This window comes from Chelonia mydas, chromosome 1 (genome assembly GCF_015237465.2).
Source record: "Chelonia mydas isolate rCheMyd1 chromosome 1, rCheMyd1.pri.v2, whole genome shotgun sequence".
NCBI lineage: Eukaryota > Metazoa > Chordata > Testudines > Cheloniidae > Chelonia > Chelonia mydas.
Window position 1 is genome coordinate 156,125,104 of NC_057849.1, and position 27,934 is coordinate 156,153,037.

A 27,934-nucleotide genomic window follows, 5' to 3' on the forward strand; every position below is an offset into this window, starting at 1 on the left:
CAAATATAACGATAATATGTCTGACCTGAGGAGCTTACAGTCTAAACAGGCAACATCCAAACAAAGGAAATGGAAGAGAACCAACACATACAACAGTGACTGAACAGTGATTTTTGTATGAAGTTACTTTGAACAATTTTTTTCAGTAAGTTAAAGGGGCGGGGTGAAGGAGCAAACCCATAAAATTTAAGGGTGTAGATCATCAGCACAGAATTCTTATAAGTGACTCGCAGCTAGAATAGGTTAATTATCAGTACATTAAAAGTAATGGCAATTCAAACTTTTCTTAGGAGATAAAGAATTACTAACTCACTGCATCAGAGTAATCTGTTTCACTGCTAGGAATTCTGTGATAGAAGAAATAGAACTTGGTTTTATATCTTGTTTCCTCCTAAAACCTAGAGCAGAAAGCACCCTATAAAAAATTAGACTTGCCATTCACAGTGACAATACAGTACCATTTTGATAATCCTGGCAGATCTACCATACCATCATACTTACAGACCAGAAAATGGATTTTATCCTCTGCACTTGTCATTAAAACAGATATTTGCTTTCAGACCAATTGCAGAACACCACTTTTGAAGGACAAGTGGTTAAAATTGTATACATTACTTTATTAGTTTATAGCAGCTGTTTAGATGCTTATCGACTTTATAACTGCAACCACATATAAAAATAATTTATATGACTTTATTAGCAAAATGTAAGATCAGATCAGGTTTACTGGGATACAACCTTCTATCTGGATTTCAGCTGGCCAGCCGTTATATCTGTTCTTGCTATTCTCAGAATGGTTGATCTGGTTAAAAAAAAACAAACAAAAAACCCCCCTTCTGTTTATTGTTTATAGACTGTCATCCTGGAAAACTTCATGCTTCCCTGTGTAGCAAGAGGGAAAAGATATGGAGACAGGGGGTTGGAAATCATCAGATACACTTCACATTTTGCTGATCTTAAACTGGCACCTCCTCACCCCATTATCTATTATTTAATCATTCCTCAAAATGTTATAATCCAAACCCCTTATTGCCCAGAAGACCTCACAGTATAGGACAATGATGTTGAAGTCTTTCCTGTGGGTAATCTGTTTCAGTAAGTAACACCCAACAACATTCTGGAAAAGATGTGAAACTAGGGATAATTCCACATATCTTCAGAAAATAGAATAGTTAGAGAAATCTGTGGAAACTGAGCTGGGCCAAGCATATCAATTTCTTTCCCCCTCCTTGCATCACACAAAGATGACTGTATGGAGCATATAAATTAAAATACCACTGCTATGAGGAGAAGTTCTGATACAGAAATGATTCCTGTTAAATGTTCATCAAGTCTGAAGAGGCCAAGATTTTCAAAAATGACTTGCGATTTTGGACATCTCCCTGCCTGGGTGTCCATCTTGAGGCTCTTAAAGGGTCCTGATTTTCAGAAAATGCTGAGCACCTACCCTCTGAAATTCAGACCTCCTTAAAGGTGTCTCAAAAGTTGGGCTTTCAAAAATTGAGACATCCTACATGACTAGTCACTTTTGGAAACTTGTTTCCAGAAAGAAGTCACAAACACAAGGTTGTGAAGGGTTTGTGAAAATTATAGTTTTAAGAAACAAAACAAAATAAACCCTACCTTTTCTTTTTGAATGTTATCTGGTAGGTTGAAACCTTTGGCAGCAATAAAGGCCCAGCTTGACCTGAACTTCATGTTCCATATTTCTTTACTGCCAAGCTCTGCTATTGCTTTTTTTGCACCATCCTTTAATCTAGTAGAAGAGTTGAAAAAGTTAACATTGGAGACTTTGAAATTCAGAACTTTCAAAAAATAAGTTACATAAGAAAGGATATAGTCTTGATATTTTATGGTGTAATTTCTGATTTTCTATTAATGAATAATGTTTAAAGCCTTCCTGTATCTTCTACTGGAGAACTGTCCAGTAATGTGCCATAAAATTCATGGAACCAAATTCTATGCCCACTTACACCTGTGCAATTCCACTGATGTTAATAAAAGACAATGAGTTTGCACAGGGGAGCAGAGAGAAGAATTCTATGTTATTAGGGATTCTCTCTCTTTTGTACATTTTATTGTTTGAACAAATTTCATGTAATCTCAGTGTTTTTTGAGATGTTCAGGCCGCGTTAAATGGGTAAGTGTTGAATGCGACAGCAACGAATGACTGAGAGACAGAGGTAAGTGATTAAACCTGATCATAGCTCAAGCTGTAACAACTTTTGCTTCTCAGAAGGTTACCACCCTGAGTTGCAAGCCATTTATTATTCTAGCACTGGGCTGGTACACACTTTCTTGCTTACCTACTGCTTCCGTCATCATGGGTCACCATCAAGAGAAGTGACCCTTGAGGTGCATTTTTAATGAAGGTAGTCATGGGTCCTGAGAAGTCTGTTGATACAACAAATGATTATTCATTACCCCCATGCCGATGCACAAAACACCTTATACTCAGCTTATTGCTACTTTTCAGCTTTGCTTCTCCAAAAAACAGAAGCAAGTTATTTTTCTCTAGCCAGATAATTCCCGCATAACCAGGCAGAGGGCCCAATCCTGAAAGGTACTGAGTGCATTCAACTCCCACAGAAGACAGTGAGCATACAGAATAATCAGCACCTCTCAGGAGCTCTGGAGTAAGTAGAAGGAGACAGATTAGACTCATAGACTTTAAGGTCAGAAGGGACCATCATGATCATCTAGTCTGATCGCCTACAGAACAGCAATCTAGAAATAAAGGCCTGACACAATTTAGTTTTTTTCTTTAGTATTAAACTGTACTCCAGATGAGCAGAGATAAATCTGTTTTGCCATCTGTTTTAGATTAATTACTGATCATTCTTGGAGATCTTTAGCAACTGTCAAATATTTAATTGAAAAAGAAAAAACTTTTAGTCCAAATGTCTTCTGTATGGAAAAGTGTCTACAAGAGACCCTCTGCCACTTTTATTTGGTAATCTTTGGCTCTTACCTCCTTCCCACATGTCAAAAAACTCTGTAGATATAACTTTTCCTGTTTTATCTGCAATAAAGAAATGATACACTTTAAATACGGGGAAGGAAGGGGATATGTAAATGGTTACAACTAAAAATAAAAACAACACGGAGTCCAGGGGCACCTTAAAGACTAACAGATTTATTTGTTTTATTTATTTAAAATAAATCTGTTAGTCTTTAAGGTGCCATCGGACTCCTCGTTGTTTTTGTGGATACAGACTAACACAGCTACCCTCTGATAACTTGACACTATAGTAATATAAAATAACAGATGCACTTATTTTTAGTTTTCATTAGTTCCAGATTTCCTTCTAAGTTCAAATATTAATCTGGTGTATACATATATGACCATAGTGATTCCTTAATTCCTGCCCACCAATGGTACACAGAAGTGATCTGTTAAAGCTATCCTGCAACTGAACACCAAAACTGTAGCATGACATAAAAGATTTCTTACCAGATTCTTTCAAATAATCTTTACTTTTTTAGTTTATGTTTAAAAGAATGAGTGAATTGTATTATAAGCTTTGGTGCTTGCATATACACTTTCTACTAATTCCTAACTAGAGTTGGGAACAACGGCTAAGGTTTTCAAGTGGCTGTTGATTTTGGATGCCCAACTTGAGACAATTTCAATAGCCCTAATTTTCAGTGGACAGCTGCTCAGCACTTTCTGAAAAATCTGGCCTCTTTATAGTGGCTCAAGTTAGGCTCCCAGACTCACTACTCATTTGAGAAAATCTTGGTCAATAATCGTAATTAATTTCATTGTTGTCTAAGTGGGCCTATTTTTGAGTTCATGAAACAGATGTAAAACTGGGAGGTAATTCTCAAGACTTCAAAACTCTTTGACAAATGCATGAAACATCTTTTTTTGCGAGTAGGAAAACTGCAAATCCAGTAACCAATTTTCATGTTATGCTTTCAAATGCCAAACGGAGTCAGGCATTGATCAGTTACATAAGATATACAAAAAGAACAGGAGTACTTGTGGCACCTTAGAGACTAACAAATTTATTTGAGCATAAGCTTTCATGAGCTACAGCTCACTTCATCGGATGCATTCAGTGGAAAATACAGTGGGGAGATTTATATACACAAAGAACATGAAACAATGGGTGTTACCATACACACTGTAACGAGAGAGACCAGGTAAGGTGAGCTATTACCAGCAGGAGAGCGGTGGTGGAGGGTCTTTTTGTAGTGATAATCAGGGTGGGCCATTTCCAGCAGTTGACAAGAACATCTGAGGAACAGCGTGGGGCGGGAATAAACAAGAGGAAATAGTTTTACTTTGTGTAATGACCCATCCACTCCCAGTCTTTATTCAAGCCTAAGTTAATTGTATCCAGTGTGCAAATTAATTCCAATTCAGCAGTCTCTCGTTGGAGTCTGTTTCTGAAGTTTTTTTGTTGAAGAATTGCCACTTTTAGGTCTGAAATCGAGTGACCAAAGAGATTGAAGTGTTCTCCGACTGGTTTTTGAATGTTATAATTCTTGACGTCTGATTTGTGTCCATTTGTTTTTTTACGTAGAGACTGTCCAGTTTGGCCAATGTACATGGCAGAGGGGCATTGCTGGCACATGATGGCATATATCACATTGGTAGATGCGCAGGTGAACGAGCCTCTGATAGTGTGGCTGATGTGATTAGGCCCTATGATGGTGTCCCCTGAATAGATATGTGGACACAGCTGGCAATGGGCTTTGTTGCAAGGATAGGTTCCTGGGTTAGTGGTTCTGTTGTGTGGTGTGTGGTTGCTGGTGAGTATTTGCTTCAGGGTGGGGGGTTGTCTGTAAGCAAGGACTGGCCTGTCTTCCAAGATCGGTGAGAGTGATGGGTCATCCTTCAGGATAGGTTGTAGATCCTTGATGATGCATTGGAGAGGTTTAAGTTGGGGGCTGAAGGTGATGCTAGTGGAGTTCTGTTATTTTCTTTGTTGGGCCTGTCCTGTAGTAGGTAACTTCTGGGTACTCTTCTGGCTCTGTCAATCTGTTTCTTCACTTCAGCAGGTAGGTACTGTAGTTGTAAGAATGCTTGATAGAGATCTTGTAGGTGTTTGTCTCTGTCTGAGGGGTTGGAGCAAATGCGGTTGTATCGTAGAGCATGGCTGTAGACAATGGATCGTGTGGTATGGTCTGGATGAAAGCTGGAGGCATGTAGGTAGGAATAGCGGTCAGTAGGTTTCCGTTTCCGGTATAGGGTGGTGTTTATGTGACCATCGCTTATTAGCACCGTAGTATCCAGGAAGTGGATCTCTTGTGTGGACTGGTCCAGGCTGAGGTTGATGGTGGGATGGAAATTGTTGAAATCATGGTGGAATTCCTCAAGGGCTTCTTTTCCATGGGTCCAGATGATATAAACAGGATATCTCTGATGTCAATGGAGCCACACCAATGTACACAACTTGGTTCTTTGTGTAGCTATTTACCTTCCAAGTGGGTGGGCAAACAGAACAATTTTTTTTTTTTTTAATATTGCAACATTTTTGCGTCAAAGCAAACACCACACTACATCTGAGCTTCTTTTCCAGACTCAGGGCTCTTATTCCTCACAGGAGGGGCCACTATTAAATATATTGCACTTCATCCTAGTCATTAGAGAACTGAGAAATTTCTTTTACGTGACATGCAAAGTAAATCTACTCTCTCTAATTTAAAATCCTTGGACAATTTTTCATGGTTGTCCATTCTCATCCACTGAAAATTTAACAAGCTTATTTCTTTTTTGTTTCCCCACTATTCTATTCTAAGATTTTTTTTCTTCAAGTGCTTCTTTTTGTTAAAGCGAAGAGGAATTCGAATTTGATAAACTAGAAAGTTACAAGCTGCTGCTGTGTAAGGAAACAGAACTCCTCTAAGTCAGTGAAAGAGATGTGAATGGCAGTCTCTGTACTACTGCCACGGAGAAGGCTGTGGTTTTCCTCTGGGGCAGTACCATAGATGGACTGCATGTACCTTTACACCCATAAATGGGAGGGACAGAGGGGAGTGCAAAAAACTTGAGGGCACAAGATGATGTTACAATGACATACACGGAGAGCAGCCAAAACTCATTATGACTAGAGACTAAATTAAGGATTTAAACCAGAGACTAATATCACTGTGGCTTAGCATATAGAGCACTGGACTGGGACTCAGGAGACCTGAGTTCTGTTTCTGGTACTTGCCCAAAGTCACCAGACAGGCCAAGGGCAGAAATTTTACCACTCTATGCCTCAGGTTCCCTATCTGTAAAATGGGGATAATATGAACTCATGTGTAAAGCGCTTTGAGATCCACAGATGTAAAGCTCTGTATAAAAGTTAGATATTATTATCTAGAATAGTAACTCATTACACTATCTGCAGTAGTCCTTTTTATACATCTTTTCAGATCAATATTCTTTACCCAATTTTAAGAAGAGTACCGATCACTCATATTTCAGGAATTGCTTTTAGTTTAGAAGGTAAAAGCTTGCTGGAAGGGGCAGAGAGGGAGTGTAAGAGAGGAAAGTTTGAATCCAAATGATTCTCGGTTCAGTCATTCATACATTGCAAGGTCACACTAAAAGTGACTGGGAGTGACAAACAATGATTGTTCTTGGTTACTTTACTTTCATAAGTGTCCAACAGAGAGGAAGTGGTAGTTTAAAAATATAGAAGGAAGACTGTTTGATTTTGCATGTCTGAGATGCAATCTTTTTTCTTAGTGTACTACCATTGTCCCCATAACATTCCTCTCTTACTTACAATTCACAATGGCAATGTTTATACCTCTTCCAACATTACCCTTCTGTTCACTTATGAGCCTGAAATTGAAATAAATACATCATCAGTCAGGAACTGTACTTGAGAAGGGCGGTGATATTTACCTAGGCAAAGTCATTCCTGGTATTCTTGTTTTTAGCTTCATCATTTAATTGAGGAGTCTGCTGAAAGCAATGGAGCCATGTCTTAAATATCTATGGCGCATCTCCTCCAGAGAACCCATAACGAGTCTAGTTCAAAACTGTAACCTGCACAAGTGCAGCGCAAGCAAAGTAAAAACAATGCCAAAGAAAAAATAATTCGTTTTGTGGCACCATTCCACACAGATTTATAGAATAGGCCAGTGTATCTTCACAACAGCTCCACACCAAGATTTTCAAAAGTGACTAGTGATTTTAAGGGCCTCAGTTTTTGAGTGCCTAACTTGAGACACTGTAAAGAGGCCTGATTTTCAGAATGCACTGAGCATCCAACCTCTGAAAATTAGGCCCTTTTATAGTGTTTCAAATTGTGCATCTGAAATCTGAGGCACCCACAATCATTAGTCACTTTTGAAAATCTTGGCCCAAAGCAGTTTATATGAACAAGAGAAAAGCCAAGATGCCAGGTTAAAAAAAAAAAAAAGTTAGAGATAGAACAGAAAGATTACTTTAGTGACACAAGCACAGAGAAAACAAAATGACAAAGTAGACTAAAAGGAAAAAATCTAAAGTATCAAAGAAACGTAAGTGTACTTTCAGAATACATACAGCGAGGGAGACTGGAAAGATGCAATGGAACAGAGAGAAAATTAGGTGGAGTTTAGTGTTGGTAATGGGCTTAAAAAAAAGGCGGGGGTGTGGCATTCTCCACTCAGATGGGACAGAATTATTCAGGGTTTAAAGTTATAAGATATCTAAGAGTTGACACAATGAAGCCAATCATGTAGTCAGAAGAGAGAGAAATTAAAATTTCAGGGGTGTGTCAAATACACAGAAATAAGGACAGAGAGTCAAATTTTTGCCTCAGTAAAGTCAGTGAAAATTTTGGCACTGAATTCAATGAAAACAGCATTTGGACCCAATGATGAAGAAAGCAATGAGCTATCCCAAAGGGAGAAAACACATGGATCAGATGTAACAAAATTTATAAACTTTTTTTAAAAACCTCTTAATCATTAAATTAAAAACCACAACATCTAAATGAATCCCACCTCTGGATTTCTAAGCATGCCTCATTTGCTGTGTGCCTGTCCTAGAATCACACCTATACTTTACAGAGGAGAGCTGAAATGGTGGTGTCTTGCTTGAGGGACGTAAGGAGTGTAGCATGGTAAATAGTATTGAAAGTTGAAAACCCCAAGATTGGTGGTTTTGTATTATGTAGTTGGTGTTAATCCAAGAAATGTCTCTTTATAAAAAAGTTTAGTCTGTTGCTAAACCAAAATGCCGCTACTACTCCAGGTAGCCCTTGCTTAGACTCGAAGTAGACTGGTACTTACAGCTCATCTTCAAAACAAATCTTGGCCAACTTTTCCTTGCCACCACCACTGAGTAATCGATAAGCATAGCTTCCAGGTGAGCACGGAGACCAATGGTCACATTTCTGTCTTTTGGGGGGTGGGGCTGTAGCGAATAAGAAAGCAGAACATGCTTTGTTTGAGCACTTTGTAAACACCATTCATATACCAAAATGACCAATTAATTTCAATATATCAGAGAAAGGTCACACAAATACTTACAAAGGCAAACTTTGTCAACCTACAAACATCATATCAAAAATACCACAGATTTATATGCGTTTGAAATTGGCACCTGCTTGCCAAATGAGGGTAGAGAGCAAACAGGAATTTGATTGGGGAGAATGGGTCCAGCAGTCCTCTGAGATGATCTTTTGACCAGTGTTCTAGTGTACTATAAACGTAGACAATTGCTCAGACAAACAAGCTTGGTTACAATTTGCAGGAGATATTGTGGCTCGCTTCTTGTTCACAATGTCACTTGAAAGTGAGAACAGACGTTCGCATGGTGCTGTTGTAGCTGGTGTTGCAAGATATTTACGCGCCAGATGCGCTGAAGATTCATATGTCCCTTCATGCTCCAACCACCGTTCTAGGGGACATACGTCCATGCTGATTATGGGTTCTGCTTGATAATGATCCAAAGCAGCGAGGACCAATGCATGTTCATTTTCATCATCTGAGTCAGATGCCACCAGCAAAAGGTTGATTTTCTTTTTTGGTGGTTTGCGTTCTGTAGTTTCTGCATTGAAGTGTCGCTCTTTTAAGTCTTCTGAAAGCATGCTCCACACCTCATCCCTCTCAGATTTTGAAAGGCACTTTGGATTCTTAAACCTCGAGTCGAGTGCCGTAGCTATCTTTAGAAATCTCACATTGGTACCTTCTTTGCGTTTTGTCAAATCTGCAGTGAAAGTGTTCTTAAAATGAACAACGTGTGCTGGGTCATCATCCAAGACTGCTATAACATGAAATATATGGCAGAAGGTGGGTAAAACAGAGCAGGAGACATACAATTCTCCCCCAAGGAGTTCAGTCACAAATTTAATCAACACATTATTTTTAATGAGCGTCTTCAGCATGGAAACTTGTCCTCTGGAATGGTGACCAAAGCATGAAGGGGCATACGAATGTTTAGCATATCTGACACGTAAATACCTTGCAATGCTGGCTACAAAAATGCCATGCGAACATCTGTTCTCACTTTCAGGTGACACTGTAAATAAGAAGCGGGCAGCATTAGCTCCTATAAATGTAAATAAACTTGTTTGTCTTAGTGATTGGCTGAACAAGAAGTAGGACTGAGTGTACTTGTAGGCTCTGAAGTTTTACATTGTTTTGTTTTTGAGTGCAGTTATGTCACAAAACAAATCTACATCTGTAAGTTCTACTTTCACAATAGAGAGATTGCATTATAGTACTTGTATGAGGTGAACTGAAAAATACTATTTCTTTTATCATTTTTCCAGTGAAAATATTTGTAATAAAATATAATAATATAAAGTGAGCACTGTACACTTTGTATTCTGTGTTGTAACTGAAATATATTTGAAAATGTAGAAAACATCCAAAAATATTTAATAAATTTCAATTGGTATTCTATTGTTTAAGAGTGAGATCAAAACTGTGATTAATCACGATTTTTTTTAAATCACAGTTTTTTTGAGTTAATCACATGAGTTAACTGTGATTAATCAATAGCTCTACTTATTATACAATCTGCTCATTCATTCTTAGGAGAACACCACATAACCAATCATTCATTAACTAACAACTCATTTGCAGGTTAAATTACAAAACACTGTGCTTCACTTATAATATACTGCATATTAGCAGAAAAAAAGTCATGTGACCACATACCCTTAAGTACTGGTTTCTCTCCAATGCGCTGAATACTTTCAATAGCTGATGACATCGAATCTTCAGGTATGATATCTGCGAACAGGTATCCCAAATACCAAGCACACATTGATGCTAACATAAGTCCTGATAACTTCGCAAGGTCTGATAAGAAACAACAAATCCATTATTTAATGAGAAAAAAGGCAGCATGTGATAAGAAGTCTACACAGGGCTACTAAAAATATAGCATCTTCTGTGGTGCTGTTACACAAATATACTACTTTGAGAGTGGGAAATTCAGTCCTGATGCACAGGCATTCCACACCATTTGAGACCTTCGGTGGGGCTGCAGACAGAGTTAGTTAGCATGGCATTCAACAATGACAACCCCTTCCACCCCTTAAAAAAAAAAAAGTCTGAAAACACAATTAACAACAAAAAAACCCACTCTATCCCCAAGCAGAGGTTTGACCCTGAAAAGGAGACATGCCAGAGATTCCCTGAAATCATCTAGAGACTTGGCTATTCCTATCCATTTTAGATTGGCGGCACCCAGATGCTACGGTGATAGGTGGCAGTTAAAAAACCTACCCTACAGATAGCTCACAGGGGGCTCTTCATATCCTCTTTGAAATATAGGAGAAGACTAAACTAGGCCTGAATAGGCAGATATGTAAATGGAACTGGGGTTCAGATTGAGGGTGGAGTTGTGAAATCTAGATTTGCACACATCTGGAGGCCCAGAAGCCTGCACAGAGATGTGGAGTGACAACAGCCACTAGTCCAGCCTCTCTCACTTATACTATAATTTCCATCACTATTGTAGAAGCTATAGTAGTGTCCATATGGGCAAGGAGACAGGTGTGTATCTGCTATGTTTTTGTGAGTGAAGCTGATAAATAGTCACATTGTACCAGACACTTGGCTTCCCCTTCTCCAGAAATAAAAATGTATACCCTGACCTGGAGATGTGTCATACACCCTACCCCCATGTTAATAAAATATCACATTTCTATTGAATCTTTCACCACAAAATGACCCAAGTGCTTCACACTGAGTATGTACACTGTGTTAATTAAGGAACTACTTCAACCATCACTGAAATGCAGCCTTTTAGGGGGGCTGGAAGATGGGGAAGAGGCAGGGAAAACATGGCGGCTTTTTTTTACAATACTCAGCAGATCAGACAAAAAAATGAGGATGAACATCGAATTTGGAGATTCTCCTGTTTATTTTTAAAGTTTCCTTTCCCAGGAATAAATATGGGATATATGGGTGGTTCCCAAATCAAATTCCTGAGCAAGAAGTTCACAAATTCCCTGTGCTTTAGCACAATCCCAGCATGCTAGGTCCCATCTATGCTGGAGGGGTAGGTGGGTTGAGTTTAAAATGACGTAAGTTAACATGATTTATTTAAGTGCTGTTTAAAAACATTAGCACTAGGGCTGTACAGGAATCAACATTTCTGTTTCATGTTAAATTCTGAAATGCTGAATTTTTTTCATTCTGATTTGCTACATGGCGTGACAAAGCTCCGATCTTGTCTCAGGGTCCCGTGCTTCCAGGCAGATTACGCTAGCCTTAGAGGCTCACTGTGACCCTCCATGTGGCCCTTCTCTCTCTAGAGGCAAGGGTCACACACTCCGAGCCATTTTCATCATAAGCCAGCAAGGAAGGTGGGAAGAAGCAACCCTCCCTCGCACAGTCTCTGTTGTCTCACAGTCTCTGTGATTAATCGGGGAGAGTTGGGGAGAAAGATGGAGGAAGCCTGGGCCTGCCCTCTACTCCGGGACCTGAATAGTAGCAGCTATTGGTAGCTGACCTTTTGAAACAGAACGAGTACAATTCCCTGGGCCACTTCCCCACAGCAGCCCCCATTTCCTCAACATCTACTTCACCCTTACCTCAGGGCCTCCTTCCTTGTGCCTGATAGGGTTTTTCCTGCCCAGTTTCTCCAGCAGTGCGGCTTCCTCCTACAAATCCTGACACATGCCTCTAACTGACTAACTGGGAGGCTTTTAACTAGTTCCAGCCAGCCCCTGATTCACTTCATGTGTCCCAATCAACCTGTCTCCACTGCTTTCTAGAAGACCCTTAATTGGCCCCAGGTGTCTAGATTAACCTGGAGCAACTGTCATTTGGTTACTATGGTAACAGGGATTTGTTTAGCCTGGGGCTCACTTACGTGTTTCTCACTACTTTACTATAGTCATCTGGCCATAGTGGAAATTTCTAAATTTTCTGCAAAATAGAATTTGTAAAAAAATTAAAAAAATAAAATAAAAATCAATTTTGGGTCAGGTGAAACACTGCACTTCAATAAAATCAAAATATTTTGTATCCATTTTGACTTTTTATATTATAATTTAGAATGTAAAATAAAAATTGGAGACAAAGTCATTTCAAAATGGAAAACTGAAATGTCCCAGTCCACATAAGTCAAAACAGAACATTTTGACCATATCAGAATGCTTCATTTTGATTTTTTTTAAATGAAATTTCATCAACATTGACACATTGCTGAGGAGAGTTTAGATTGCAACAAAATGGCATTTTCTGATGGAAAAAGATTTTACTGGAAATTTTTTTTTACCAGCTCTAATTACTATCCAATTTATACAGGTTTTTAACAACTGAGTTAAGCTGCTCATGGTCTATGCTAGAAATGGAGGTAATTAGATATTGCAAACAAGTGCTTTGTATTAGAGCTAGTTGAAAACAGGATGTAATTTTTGCAAAATATGTCAAAAATTACATATTTTTGGTCAAAATTTGACATTTCCAATAAAAAATTGCATTGAAAAATTGAGTCAAGTTTTAGTACATTTTAACTAGCTCTATTTAGCATTCACTGATTGCTAAACCCTAGTGTACGATTTATCTGATTCAGCATGTCTGAGGTTGAAGGGAGTGGTAGAAAACAAACAATTGAACGGAGTTAAGTAATGAAAACAGAGGATTCTTTTAAAGTAAAATGTGAACAATGTCAAGAGTTGCTAAGCAGCAAGCTAGACAGGATTTGTGGTCACCCTCAAAACATTGCAGAAACTCAGTTTCGTTCACCTTTTGCAGATCAAATGTGACACTGAATATAATTGTGAAAGTGAAAGAGCAGAACTTTGATGAGTTTGGTGATCATGTGAGAGATTTTCAGGATCATAAAAAATATCCACGCTGTTCTGTTAAGACCCTTGTTCCAGGCTTATCAAGCTTTTTAACATTAGCTTGATTCAAGAGAAGTCTTTTGTTCATTTTCAGCATCCAAAGAAAGGCAAGGGTCAATCAGTGTTTATTTTTAATGTCATAATCTGAAAAGCAAAGTTTTCCACTTGGTTAAAAAACAAACAAAAAAGCCAAACTTGCAACCTTCCTTTACGCATTACCTTCAATGAAGTACAAAATAAGCATTTTAAAGAAATAATTGATGCACTTAGCCTTGGGTATACTCCTCCAGACAAATGTCAACTGACAGACCCACAGTTAGTTTTTCTCCATTGAAAAATTAATTCAAGTTTCCTATGCTTGAGTATTCCTCTCGAGCTAGCCTAGCCCTAGCGGGAGCAGCAACACAGCAAAGTAACAGGTAACACTTGAGCTAATTTGTCCACAAAGGCACAACACTCACTCATGTGGCATTACACTTTTGTCTTCACTAACACAAAGGTGTGAAGGATGGTGGGGGTTTTTGTTTAGTTGTTTGTTTACGCTAGATAACAGACAACAGTTATCCCACTGTAAAATCCTAAGTACAGACAAAGCACTTTTATTGTTTATCGCGAGATACCTAGGTGAGGCCAACACTATATTACTGTCTGTAGTTGACCTCACCTAGTTTACTTTTAAATAAAAGTAATGCCTTATCTCCACTGGGATTTTACAGCAGTATAGCTAACATATTTGTTAGTTATCCTGTGGTAAAAACATACCATTTTTGTCAGTAACAACATAGCCTAAGACTTCTGGGGGTATATCCCAGGGTTTTTAGTGCTGCAGTTAGCTGAATTGCTCCAGGAATTCTTTCCCAGTGAATTGTGGGAGGACTTTTCTATATTTCCTGGGCACATGGGAGGAATTGTCGGAAAGTGCTGGAGGACTAGCAGCATTTGAAGGGAGATAAGACCACTCTGTAGTGTGGACACAAATTAGCAGCTGATGAGTTGTGCTAACTCAAGAGTTAGCCTATACCCTCCAATGGGACAGCCAACAAGGGTTAAAAGCACCACCACATTCAAGTTCAGAGTTTGTCTGTGTGGATGAGGGACTCATGTTAGGCATAACACTCAAGTTCTATGTTGAGTTAACTTTGCAGTGAAGACAAGTCCAAAGTGGGTCCCCATTCACTCAAGTTTAGCCTAGCTCAAGAGACGTAACTTTAAATAATGCAAGTTAAGGCTATATCTTCACTGCAGAGTTAAGTACTCTAATGGAAACAGAGGAAATAGTAAAGGAAGAACTAAATGGATCAGCGTTGATATTAAGGAAAGATGGTGAAACATGAAAAATGACCCTACAACAGCTATAAGCAGCCATTCTTAGAAAACTGCAATCCCAATGAATGCTACTGAGTTTATTTCTAAATAGAAAAAAGGAGAATACTGTGTCCAAGCTGCTGAAGATACCATCCAAGAATACAAGGACAAATATCCCAAGGAAATCTTTGCCATTGGCTCTGTCAATAAAAGTAAAATGAAAAAGATGAGTGAAGGTCTCAGGTGGATTCATCTTTAGCTTCTGATATATGAGTGTTCACCACAGTATTTGAACCTCATTGAAGAAGAAGGAATACCTAACAGTTCAAAAGTTCTTCTGTAACCACCATCAGATTCATTTTGGTTGAAAAAAGGGGACTTAATGTCCCAGTTTCTCCAGGACATATGGTAGAAGTCTCAAAAAGTTTCTCTCTCCATAGCTGCATCCAGCTACCATAAATAATGCTGGAATTTGCATATATATGATAAGGCCATAGATTTTTAAAAAAGCACATTTTTCACATGGCACTAAAAAGCAAACTTAGAGGGTATGTCTACACAGCTGCAGAAGTGAGCCTCCTAGTCCAGGTTGACAGACTTGGAATAGTGATCTAAAATAGCTGTGCAGACTGTGCTTTAAAGTTGTGCCTCAGAAAGGAGCCCTCCATAGGCTTCAAAGCCAAAGTCGCAACCTCAAAGCACTGTCTACACATCTATTTGTAGGGTACTAACATGAGCCTTGCAAGCCCGAAGCTGTTGAGCTGGGGGGAGTCTACAGAGCCCATGGAAGTGAGACCTACCCAGACAGACTCCACAGATTACAAATCACTGTAGTCTCAGTGGAAATTCGGTCTGATGTAATTAACTAAGAAATGGAACAACACAAGGACCAAACTGAAAAGATTCAGCAAACCTGTTACTGAGCCAAAATACAAAGGTCAAGCCAGAAAAAAGGTGAAAGTTTCTGATGGAATGTAAAAGTTAAAGATCCAGGTTTCTACCACAAGCCTGTATTTGTGAAGGACGTTGGGTCACAGCTTTTTGCATCAAAATGGTTGAAATTTTTAGAACTAAAAATCACAGAAAAAAGAATTGATTTTAGAACTTTAAAAAAATAGCAAAGGCTCTGCAGTCCTGTCCACCCAGTTGAGCATCAGGCAAGTGTTTCTTATTGTTCAGTTGGGGGGATTATTATTATTATTATTTTTAATTATTGGTTTGGTCCAGTTCTGCAATAGACTTGGTGCTGAAAGAGCAAATAAATTAGTCAAAGTGTATTGGTGCCTAAGAAAGATACAAAAGAGCAGAAGACCTAATTTGTTAATAGATGAAGGACTCTGTTATCACATTCTTGTGGTTTACTTACACAACTGCAAGCTTGTTAATTTTTCCAGTGTGTGCTCATCTCTCTCTCTCCTTCCCGCACCCTTCCTCCTTGTTTAAACCTAGCCATTGCTCACTACACTCCCACGCCACCAGGCACCATGGTGTACATCCTTATGCCTATCACTCCACACGGAACAAGGAGAACAATAGCTACACATACACCGGGTACCTGTGAAAACCACAGGGCAGCGTATATGTAGCCACATTGTTGCAGGTTTCAGATACATGGACATAAATGTTCCCTGCCCTACCTCTGTTTTCACTTGGGATTTCAAAGTCACAGTGTTGGTAAAAGATTTTTTAAACTTAGTGTTTGTTTGTTTGCACTTTAACTTTGTTCTCTGCTTCTTTGCACATAATGAAGTTCTATTTTTTGGAGACTCAGTATCTTTATTAGTTTACACCAGGAATTACAGTGAATAGCAGGAAGCAAAGCCCCACCCATAGTAAGAACACCCAAGGGACGTTATGTAATAACAAGATTAGACACCACCACTGTGGCTGACTGATAAACTGGCCTTTTAAGATCTCCCTCAGCTACATAGCTCTACAGTTGGCTGTTCCACTAGCCCTTGCCTCTTACTGTTCAAATTCAGCAGACAGCCTGTCCATCCCAACCCTTCATCCTGATGGCAGCTTTTACCCTTTGCCTCACAGCTATAATGCATTACACACCATGCAGCTATAAGTAGGAGGATATTTCTCCTCTCTGAGACCCAATCTACTAAATAAGCCATGCTAGTGTCCATTCAATCTACCAAAAGCATATTCAACAGTCATTCTGCACTGTTGAGATGGTAGTTGAATCTTTCCTTGATGCTGCCAAGGTGACCAGTGTACAAATTCATGAGCCAGAGGAGCAAGGGGTAGGCTGTATCGCTCCAGGATCAATATAGGCATTTCAATATCACCTGTGGTAATCTGCCCGTTGGGGAAAATGTCCCTTCTTGCAGTTTTTTTTTTTTTAAATCACATGTTCTTAAACATGCAAACATCAAGGTAGACTGGTTAGGGAAGGTGCATGATGTCAATGACAGATCACCAGTGATTAACTAGCGGTTATATAACCATGAAAAAAATATCCCTTTCTGTTGATATACTTGGTGGCAAAGTGGGTTAGAGCCAGAAGAGGGATGTGTGCGCTATCACCCCACCTGAGTTCTGGAACCCCACTGATATGAATCCATCTACTACTTCTGCTACACAGGACTGTGACTCCTGGTAAAGTACAAGGAGATATTTAACAGCCCTACACACTTGGACAACAATGGCCCCCTCTGTGATTTTTCCAATTCCAGACGCCACTGACTGAAAGCAATCTGGTGTTGCAAGCTTCCACAGCACGACTGCCACTCGCTTCTCAATGCGGCTCTCATTTTGGGGTCCGTGGACTGTCTGTCTGGTGCAAGTTCAGCACACAGATCCAGGAACACAGCCTTTTGAACTCAAAAGTTCTACAACCCCCGCTAGTTGTCCCAAATGTGCATTATGATGTATTCCACCAATCAGTACTCATTTCTTGAGCCCGGATACAACGATTGTTGTGTGGAGCTGCTCTGTGAATGCCAGCGGCAACCTGGCTTTTTTTTTTTTTTTGGGGTGGGGGGGCTACATCCAGCAGCATCCAGTTATTGTGATAGAACTTCTCTCCATCATCACCATCCCTTTGAACTCTGCAAACACAGGAAAATCGTATGTCCTGTATCAGCAACACTCCTGAACACTGTGCTGAGCTCTTGCAAGATCCAGGTCTGTGAGCAAGATGGTGGAGACATAAGGACAGTGGGAGGGGTTTTTTGGGTTTTTTTTTTTAAAGTGCAGAAATTATGGGATGTGGACAGCATTATGGGGTGTAGAAATTGGCATGGTACGAACGTGATCCCTAGCTCCCCAAAATCCCTGGGCAAATCGCTAGTTTCCCACAGAACACTGTGCCAATGATCCACAAGGCAGTGAGCCAGACAAGGGGGAAGAGCACGCTGGGGTAGTTACCTATCTGTGGTGCACTACATTTTACACAGATGCAAGCATTCGTGGTCAGTATGCGCACTAGCGCTGACACACCGCTGTGCATGGGCCAAAGGGCGGCTGTACTAGCCAGTCAAACGTGGAAGTGTAGAGGTGGCCAGACGGGGCAGAGAGCAGGTCCCAGCCCGTGCCAGTGTGGCTGGGGAAGAGGGTAGAAGCCCAGGAGAAGTGCCAAGAGAGGCAGGGATGGGAGAGGGGACGAGAAGCCCCAACACCTCTAATGTCCCAAGCGCCTCCCGGAAAAGATCGGGGGGGGACAAACCTCAGGAAGCAGCAGCAGTCAGACTTGTTCTGCTGTTGGAGGGCCCGGGAGAGCGAGGGCTGCGGGGCCGGGGCCAGCCAGTGGCGGGCTGCCAAGCGCACCCGCCCGGCCCGAGGGAAGCGGGAGGCTGAGCCCCGAGCCCCGGCGGCCAGCGCGACACCCCCGCGGGGAAAGGGGACCTGCCCGCCAGCCCCCACGGGAAGGAAGCCGGCGGCAGGGACAGCGCCCGCCGCCCCTTCCCCGCAGCCTCCAGCCCGGCCCCAGGGCAGGGGGGCTGCCCGCCGGCTCCCGCTCCCGCCGGTGCGCGGCGCCTACTCACTGCTCCAGCCCAGCCGCATCTTCCCGGGCAGCGGGGCTCCTCCGCGGCGCCCCCGCCGGCCCCCCGCACCTGCTCCGGCAAGAGCCCGGCTGCGCCCCGGGCTGGGGAGAGCGCAAACCTCGCTGCACCTGTGCGGGCAGGGGAATAAGGCGCACACCGTGACCGCTGGGCGGCGCTAGGGGGAGGCTGGGAGCGGAGCTTCCCGCCCCCGCCAGGGACCGGCTGGAGCTAGGAGGCGGCGCCGCTGCCCCGGGGGAGCGGCCGCTGGGCAATCGCGGTGCCGAAGTCCGCCGGCGCACCCTGGGGGCTGGGCTGTGGGGCGAAGCAGCAGCGATGGGAGCCCGCCTCCCTCCGTGCGTGCGCGTCCGTCCGTGCAGCCCGGCCCTCACGGGTCTCCCCTCACAGCGCTCTCGGTTTCAGCGCAAAGGCAAGGACGAGGCTGGGTCCGGCCTTTCACAGCCGGGAAAAGCGCGGGCACGACTCCCGTTGTGGTCCTTGATCAAGCTGAAAGGCTGTCTAGCGTCGCGCAGCTGTTCAACCGCAGCAAGAGTCAGGGCTCAGGTGTATCCGAAGGCAGGGACGGGGTCGGGGGGGGAGGGGACGCTGCTATACTTTTTTACACACACACACATCCCCCCCTTCCTGCAGGAAATGCTCTCTGATCGGCCCTGATCTCAAGAAGAGATCAGAAGCTGGGGTCTCACCCCCAAAAGTTGGTCCAATAGAGGATATTACCTCCCCCACCCCACCTCGTCTCTTGAGCAGATGGTGTAGTGTCTTTTGGTACTCCTCAGTGGGATTGGAGGATAGTGGCCTGTAGAATAGGGTGTTGGAGAGTTGTCTGACAGCCTCCTGTTCATTACCTGACCAGGTCATGACTACAGCCAGTGGTGAGCTGGAGCCGGTTCACGCGAACCGCTTATTACATTTTGAAGCCGGTTTAGAACCGGTTGTTAAAGGGGTGGGCAAACTCCGGCCCGTGGGCCACATCCTATCCGGCCCGCCTGAGTCCCTGGCTGGGGAGGCTCCCCTGGCTGAGATTCCCTTTTTAATTTTTTACTCACGCGGCAGCACTCCAGGTCTTCGGTGGCAGGTCCTTCAGTGCCGCCGAAGACCCGGAGCAACTGAAGGAACCCGTTCTTCAGATTTTGGCAGCTCATCACTGACTACAGCACTTCCTTTGTCAGCCCCTTTGATTATAATGTCAGAGTCTGTGGATGGCATTGCATTCTGTACAGCTGAGGTTATGGGGCAAGTGATGCTGTTTGTTCACAATTTCAGCCTGTGCACATCTGCAGAAGTACTCTACGTAGAAGTACAGTGTGTCATTTCAGCCATCCAGGAGGACAGAACAGGGGGCTGCCAGACAACTCTCCAACACCACTTCTACAGGCCGCTATCCTCCGATCCCACTGAGGGTTACCAAAAGAAACTACTCCATCTGCTCAAGAGACTTCCTGCTACAGCACGGGAAGAAATCTACACAGGCACACCCCTAGAGCCCCGACCAGGGGTATTCTATCTGCTACCCACGATCCATAAACCTGGAAATCCTGGATGCCCCATCATCTCAGGCATTGGCACCCTGACAGCAGGATTATCTGGCTATTTGGGCTCTCTCCTCAGACCCTACGCTACCAGCACTCCTAGCTATCCACGAGACACCACTGACTTCCTGAGGAAACTACAATGCATTGGTGATCTTCCTGAAAACACCATCCTGGCCCCCATGGATGAAGAAGCTCTTTACACCAATATTCCAGACAAGGATGGACTACAAACTGTCAGGAAGAGTATCCCTGATGAAGCCACAGCACACCTGGTGGCTGAGCTTTGTCACTTTGTCCTTACCCACAACCATTTCAGATTTGGGGACAACTTATACCTTCAAGTCAGTGGCACTGCCATGGGTACCCGCATGGCCACACAGTATGCCAACATTTTTATGGCTGGCTTAGAATGCTTTCTCAGCTCTAGTCCCCTCTCCCCTCTTCTCCTTATGCTGCATTGATGACATCTTCATCATATGGACCCATGGGAAGAAGGCCCTTGAAGAATTTCAACAATTTCCACCCCACCATCAACCTCAGCTTGGACCGATCCACTTCCTAGACACTACAGTGCAAATAAGTGATGGTCACAAACACCACCCTATACTGGAAACCTACTGACCGCTATACTTACCTACATGCCTCCAGCTTCCATCCAGGGTACATCACATGATTCATTGTCTACAGCCAAGCCCTCAGATACAACCGCATTTGCGCCGATCCCTGAGACAGAGACAAACAGCTACAAGATCTCTATCAAGCATTCTTAAAACTACAATACTCACCTGGGGAAGTGAGGAAACAGATTGACAGAGCGAGCTGGGTACCCAGAAGTCACCTTCTACAGGACAGGCTCAACAAGGAAAATAACAGAACACCACTGGCCATCACGTACAGCCCCCAGCTAAAACCTCTCCAGCGCATCATCAACGATCTACAACCTATCCTGGAAAACGATCCCCCACTCTCACAGACTTTGGGAGGCAGGCCAATCCTCGCTTACAGACAGCCCCCCCAACCTGAAGCAAATACTCACCAGCAACTACACACCACACCACAGAAACACTAACCCAGGAACCAATCCCTGTAACAAACCCTGTTGCCTTCCCGTTCCCCATATCTACTCTAGCGACACCATCATGGAACCCAACCACACCATCAGAGGCTCATTCACCTGCACATCTACTGTGATATGCCATCATGTGCCAGCAATGCCCCTCTGTCATGTACATTGGCCAAACTGGACAGGGTCTACGTAAAAGGATAAATGGACACAAATCAGACATCAGGAATGGTAACATACAAAAGCCAGTAGGAGAACACTTCAATCTCCCTGGACATTCTATAAACAGATTTAAAAGTAGCCATACTTCAACAAAAATCTTCAAAAACAGACTTCAAAGAGAAACTGCAGAACTAAAATTCATTTGCAGATTTAACACTATTAATTTGGGCTTGAATAGGGACTGGGAGTGGCTGGCTCACTACAAAAGCAATTTTCCCTCTCTTGATATTGACACCTCCTCCTCAATTATTGGGAGTGGATCACATCCACCCTGGCTGAATTGGCCTTCTACATTGGTTCTCCCTTCTCTTCATGTGCCAGTATATGTTTATGCCTGTAATATCTGTAATTTTCACTCCATGCTTCTAAAGAAGTGGGTTTTTTACCCATGAAAGCTTATGTCCAAATAAATCTGTTAGTCTTTAAGGTGCCACCGGACTCCTTGTTGCCCTTCACAAGAAGTTTAAGTACTCAGATCGCCTCTCTGGAGAGTTCAGGTTGTAAAATATCTCCTTGATTTTGTTTCCTGATCTTGTTTCACCTCATTGCATGGCATAGATTACATAACATATTGAATCCTGACTACACTGCTCAAGTGAAAAACAGAAACAAGATGTGCAAAAAAACTAAAACCAACCAACCAAACAAAATCCCCAGGATAGAAGACACCAGCATCTGTTGTTCCCCCCCACGCTATTTAAAAGAGGCTTTATACCTAATTTTCACAAATGTGAAGGTCTATACCCATAATGATTCTGGAAGGGCTTGACAATAAATATTTAAATAAATCAGTTAATCCAGAGGGGAAAAAACAGTAGGGATGATAGTATTTGAGGAACAGTTAACCAAAGACTCAAAGTAATAGCAATTTTTTTTTAAGTACATCAAAAGCCGGAAGCCTGCTCAGAAACCTGTGGGGCCACTGGACGATCGAGGTGCTAAAGGAGCACTCAAGGACAATAAGGCCATTGTGGAGAAACTAAATGAATTCTTTGCATCAGTCTTCATGGCTGAGGATGTGAGGGAGATTCCCAAAACTGAGCCATTCTTTTTAGGTGACAGATCTGAGGAACTGTCCCAGATTGAGATATCATTAGAGGAGGTTTTGGAAGAAATTGATAAATTAAACAGCAATAAGTCACCAGGACCAGATAGTATTCACCCAAGAGTTCTGAAGGAACTCAAGTGTGAAATTACAGAACTAACTGTAGTCTGTAACCTATCATTTAAATCAGCTTCTGTACCAGATGATTGGAGGGTAGCTGATGTGACACCATTTTTTAAAAAGGGCTCCAGGGGTGATCCCAGCAATTACAGGCCTGTAAGCCTGACATCAGTATCAGGCAAACTGGTTGAAACGATAATAAAGAACAATATTGTCAGACATATAGATGAACATAAATTTGTTGAGGAAGAGTCAACATCGTTCTCGTAAAGGGAAATCATGCCTCACCAATCTACTAGAATTCTTTGAGGCATGTGGACCAAGTGGATCCAGTGGAAAAAAAGTGTACTTAGATTTTCAGAAAGCCTTTGACAAGGTCCCTCAACAAAGGCTCTTATGCAAAGTAAGCTGCCGTGGGATAAGAGGGAAGGAGCTCTCATAGACTGGTAATTAGTTAAAAGATCGGAAATAAAGGGTATAAATGTTCAGTTTTCAGAACGGAGAGAGGTAAATAGTGGTGTCTCCCAGGGGTCTGTTCTGGGGCCAGTCCTATTCAACATATTCATAAATGATCTGGAAAAAAGGGGTAAACAGTGAGGTGGCAAAATTTGCAGATGACATAAAATTACTAAAGATAGATAAGACCCAGGCAGACTGTGAAGAGCTACAAACAGAACTCTCAAAACTGGGTGACTGGGCAACAAAATGGCAGATGAAATTGCCATTAATGTTGATAAATGCAAAGTAATGCACATTGGAAATCCCAAATGTACATATAAAATGATGGGGTCTAAATTAGCTGTTATCACTAAAGAAAGATCTTGGAGTCATTGTGGATAGTTTTCTGAAAACGTCCACTCAATATGCAGCGGCAGTTAAAAAAGCTAACAGAATGCTGGGAATAATTAAGAAAGGGATAGGACAGAAAATATCCATGTTGCCACTATATAAATCCATGGTATGCCCACATCTTGAATACTGTGTGCAGATGTGGTCACCCCATCTCAAAAAAGGTTGGAATTGGAAAAGGTTCAGAAAAGGGCAACAAAAATGATTAGGGGTATGGAATGGCTTCCATATGAGGAGAGATTAATAAGACTGGGACTTTTTAGCTTGGAAAAGAGACAGATAAGGGGAGATATGATTGAGGTCTATAAAATCATGACTGGTGTAGAGAAAGTAGATAAGGAAGTGTTGTTTACTACTTCTCATAACACAAGAACAAGAGGTCACCCAATGAAATTAATAGGCAACAGGTTTAAAACAAATAAAAGGAAGTATTTCTTTACACAACACACAGTCAACCTGTGGAACTCCTTGCCAGAGAATGTTGTGAAGGCCAAGATCATAACAGGGTTCAAAAAAGAACTAGACAAATTCATGGAGGATAGGTCCATCAAAGGCTATTAGCCAGGATGAGCAGGAATGGTGTCCCTAGCCTCTGTTTGCGAGAAGCTGGGAATGAGAGACAAGGAATGGATCACTTGATAATTACCAGTTCTGTTCATTGTCTCTGGGGCACCTGGTACTGGAAACTGTCAGATGATGTACCAATGTGGACACAATGTGGAACAAATGGATATAAACTGGCCATCAGGAAGTTTAGACTTGAAATTAGACGAAGGTTTCTAACCATCAGAGGAGTGAAGTTCTGGAACAGCCTTCCAAGGGAAGCAGTGGGGGCAAAAGACATATCTGGCTTCAAGACTAAGCTTGATAAGTTTATGGAGGAGATGATATGATGGGATAGCCTAATTTTGGCAATTAATTGATCTTTGACTACTGGTGGTAGATATGCCCAATGGCCTGTGATGGGATGTTAGATGGGGTGGGATCTGAGTTACTGCAGAGAATTCTTTCCTGGGGGTCTGGCTGGTGAGTCTTGCCCACATGCTCAGGGTTTAGCTGATCACCATATTTGGGATCGGGAAGGAATTTTCCTCCAGAGCAGATTGGCAGAGGCCCTGGGGGGTTTTTGCCTTCCTCTGAGTGTGGGGCAAGGATCACTTGCTGGAGGATTCTCTGCACCTTGAAGTCTTTAAACCACGATTTGAGGACTTCAATAGCTCAGACATAAGTTAGGGGTTTGTTACAGGAGTTGGTGGGTGAGATTCCGTGGCCTGCGTTGTGCAGGAGGTCAGACTAGATGATCATAATGGTCCCTTCTGACCTTAAAGTCTATGATACTGGGCTAGATGGACCTTTGGTCTGACCCACTAGGGCCATTCTTATGTTCTTATAAAGAAGAGGGGAAATCTTTTGTGCCAAACAAAAACAAAACAAAAAATTAGTGAATTGACTAAGCTATTCAAAATTATTCCAACTGATTTAAATGCAAATTTTTAGAGTTGTTTAATCAAAAATATGAAAATATCAGGAAAGTTTACCAATTTTTTTCTGTATAATTCAAAAAGGTATTTTTTGTTTAAAGATAAAAATGATTTCAACCAGCCCTAGTAATCAATCAGCCTACACAGAAGAGTGAGGGGAAGCCTGCTCTAGGGTAGTGCAAGGAACAAGGAATAAATAATTAATAGGCTAGCAAAATTTAGAACTTCGTCATGGCAAATTTTGATGAAATGATCCAACGCCCCCCCCCCAATATCTATGATTCATCTTGTTTCCCTTGCCGCCCTCCCCTCCCCCCCATAAAAATTCCAACATATTCACCTTACACATTGAGGCAGATCAGTGACAATATTTCTAATCCCTCCTCCAGGGAGAGTGGCAGCAAGACTTCCTCTACCTTGCCAGGATCAGCTTCTGTGCCCTCCTCTGCACCCTTAAAAGATACCTATGCCATTTCAGGGAGCCCCAAGATTAAAAAACATAGAAAGATTTGCAGTGTTCACTCTCTTCCCCCCAACAGTAGGGGAGTGCGCTGTGAGAAGGATGTCCCTGCCAACAGAGAGGGAGCCACTTCCTGCCCTGCTGGGATATTGCAGTCCCCCCCCCGCCAGGAATTAGCCAGCCACTGCAGCCATTACCATTCCTTGTCAACATGACTCGAGCTGGTAGGTGAAAAGGAACGTCCAGGAGCCATGAACTACCTGGGCAGCATAGCCAGGATATCCAAACAGGTTCAGGCAGTAAGGAAGCAGATGCCAGGAGACAAGACAGGTGGAAAACGTGGCTGGGTGTGAAGGATACCAGATGGCAGAAAAGCATATGCAGTGAATGGAGAAGAGAGAGAGAGAGAGAGAGAGAGTGTGTGTGTGTGTGTGTGTGTGAGTAAAGCTGAGAGAAGGAGCGGAACTGCTATTACTTTTAAAAGTAAACAATTGCTGCAGTTGCCACAGGGATGTTGCAGGACAGCAAATAAGAGGGAAGGGGGCTGGGAGATGTACTTCTCCCTATTAAAAGTTTTTAGCTCGCTGTAAGAGAGAATTAGAATGGCTTTGAATCTAAAACAGTTTAAAACTTGACAAGTGGCGGTTTCTTTTCTCCAGTCTGTGGCCAAGACACTGAATTAAGACTCAGAACAACTGGGCAAGATTCTCTGCTTTGCAATATGCTTCCTGCATGGCCTTTAGCAAGTCACTGAATCTCTATGGGTAACACTTTCCAAAAGTGAAGGGACTAGATATCCTGTGTGCCTCAGTTCCACATCTATAAAATGGGGATACTTCCCCCTAACTTTATAATACCATTGGTGGTAAATTAATTAGTTAATAAGAAATGTCCAGTGCTCAGCACTTTGGAAATACCATGCGACTTTCTTAGGTACCTAATTATGGATTGTAGAGTTTAATACTTAGCACCTGTTTTGAAAAATCTTGGCCATGAATGTTTGTGAGGTGCTCAGCTCTATGGTGATGCAGGACATAGAAAATCTACACACACACACAAAAGGCGCTCTGGCAAACAGCCTACAATCATGGCAGAGCAGAGATATGTTTAAGAATGACTCAATGTCAGTATTTTTATAACACCAGGAAGGTCATGGTTCTGTGAGTTGGTAAGGCAACTCCCATCTTTTCATGTTCTCATTTTTTTTTTTCCTTTCTCTACACCCCCCCCCGCCTACTGTATTTTTCACTCAATGCGTCTGATGAAGTGGGTTCTAGCCCTCAAATGCTTATGCCCAAATAAATTTGTTAGTCTCTAAGGTGCCACAAGGACTCCTTGTTTTTCCATGCAGGTGGATGGACTCTTGCAATCTCATGGAGTTCTGTCAGCAGTAACTTGCAGGATCAAGGCCTATGTCTACTTCAAAACAAAAATAATGAAATAGACTCTCTGGGGACACTTGACGTCCTCCATGAAACCTGGAAGCAAAGGTTTGGGACACAAGCCAGACTTTGAGAATATTAGATTAGCTTCACTGAAAAGCAGAAGGCTTAAACAAAATACAAAAAAACACAGGAATTAAATAAGTAACAGAGAAAGAATGGTGAGCAATAAAATAAGCACTTTCAAATGATGAGCTGGAACAGCCAGTGAGACTGGAATCCAATGGGTTGGTGGTGTACAATTTATGGTTTTGGTTTATGCCTAGCATTCTTTAACCTGAGGGGTGGAGGTTTGGCACATACTATTAGCCCAGAGTCACACTGCGCATGAGAAAATTAGATTTCACCTCTTCCAGATAAAAGGACATTAAAACTGACATTACAAGCTTGAATCAGTAGAGGCATAGGAGTAGAGAGCGGCAAAATGAGTGGAGATGGGTTGGACTTGCAGGACTGAATGGGGAAGAATGGTAGGAATGAGTTTAATTGGTGAAATAGAGTGTAGGAGTGAACTGAAGGAGTTATCAGTAATTTGAGGATTAAAAATACCTGCAGAACATTGTAGGTAGCAACACGCAATCCCAAAGAAACGCCTCCCCCCCCCCCCAAAAAAAACCCAACAAACCAAACCAACCCCCACCCCAAAAATTAAAAAAGATGGAAGTCAGATTTAAGGCTTTACTTAAGAAATTCAAACATTGAAAAGTAGGAACATTCACAGCTAAGTTCCCCAAACTAATTTAACTGTCCCTGCAGCAATGTTCTGAGAAAATCATGCTACCTTATGTATCCATTACAAAGTTTCATATTATCAATGACCATGAACACCATATCATCATCCTCTTAGTCATACATTTGCTAGAGCTGACAACTCTAGCCTTCTTTACAATTATATATGTTCCATAGGAAAAAAACTGCTTTACAAATTCCTGGTTCGACAAACAACATATTAAGGCAATTATTCTCTGTTCCCCTTTTAAATGCTGAGTCTTGTGTGGTATTGAAGGCATTTGGCACCTCTTAGGATACGGCCCAATGATTCCAAGTACCAAAAATGCAAGTGCCATTAGACACAGATCTGACATCAATGAGGACATGAAACCAGTTATAGACCAAGGTCTGTGGAGCCCAGTTCACTATTCCATTTCATTTGCT

At 42.1% G+C, this 27,934-nt stretch overlaps 1 protein-coding gene across 4 annotated transcripts; it reads right to left on the bottom strand.

Moving 5' to 3' along the window:
• Positions 1-673: 673 nt before the first annotated feature.
• FAM3B (FAM3 metabolism regulating signaling molecule B) lies at positions 674-18,995 on the bottom strand. Of its 4 annotated transcripts, XM_037903791.2 has the most exons (9): positions 18,548-18,748; positions 13,147-13,391; positions 10,102-10,245; positions 8,227-8,350; positions 6,729-6,787; positions 2,972-3,022; positions 2,307-2,394; positions 1,624-1,756; positions 674-802 (listed from the first exon to the last, which is right to left on the bottom strand). In XM_037903791.2, exons 3-9 carry the CDS (start codon positions 10,220-10,222, stop codon positions 713-715), a joined length of 666 nt encoding a protein of 221 aa, XP_037759719.1. In that variant the 5' UTR covers positions 10,223-10,245; positions 13,147-13,391; positions 18,548-18,748; the 3' UTR covers positions 674-712. The 4 variants fall into 4 exon arrangements, with proteins under 4 accessions (XP_037759719.1, XP_037759712.1, XP_037759734.1 ...); XM_037903784.2 differs by lacking the exon at positions 13,147-13,391 and having other exon boundaries at positions 18,548-18,995; XM_037903806.2 differs by lacking the exon at positions 13,147-13,391 and having other exon boundaries at positions 674-882; positions 18,548-18,753.
• Positions 18,996-27,934: the final 8,939 nt, after the last annotated feature.

Bases quoted from the DNA above. Each gene is read 5' to 3' on its own strand.
- FAM3B (XM_037903784.2), bottom strand. The intron at 8,351-10,101 runs GTATGTGGTCAC...TATTCGCTACAG, and splicing joins AGAGAAACCAGTACTTAAGG to CCCCACCCCCCAAAAGACAG. The intron at 803-1,623 runs GTAGGGTTTATT...TTTTTTAACCAG, and splicing joins ATAACATTCAAAAAGAAAAG to ATCAACCATTCTGAGAATAG.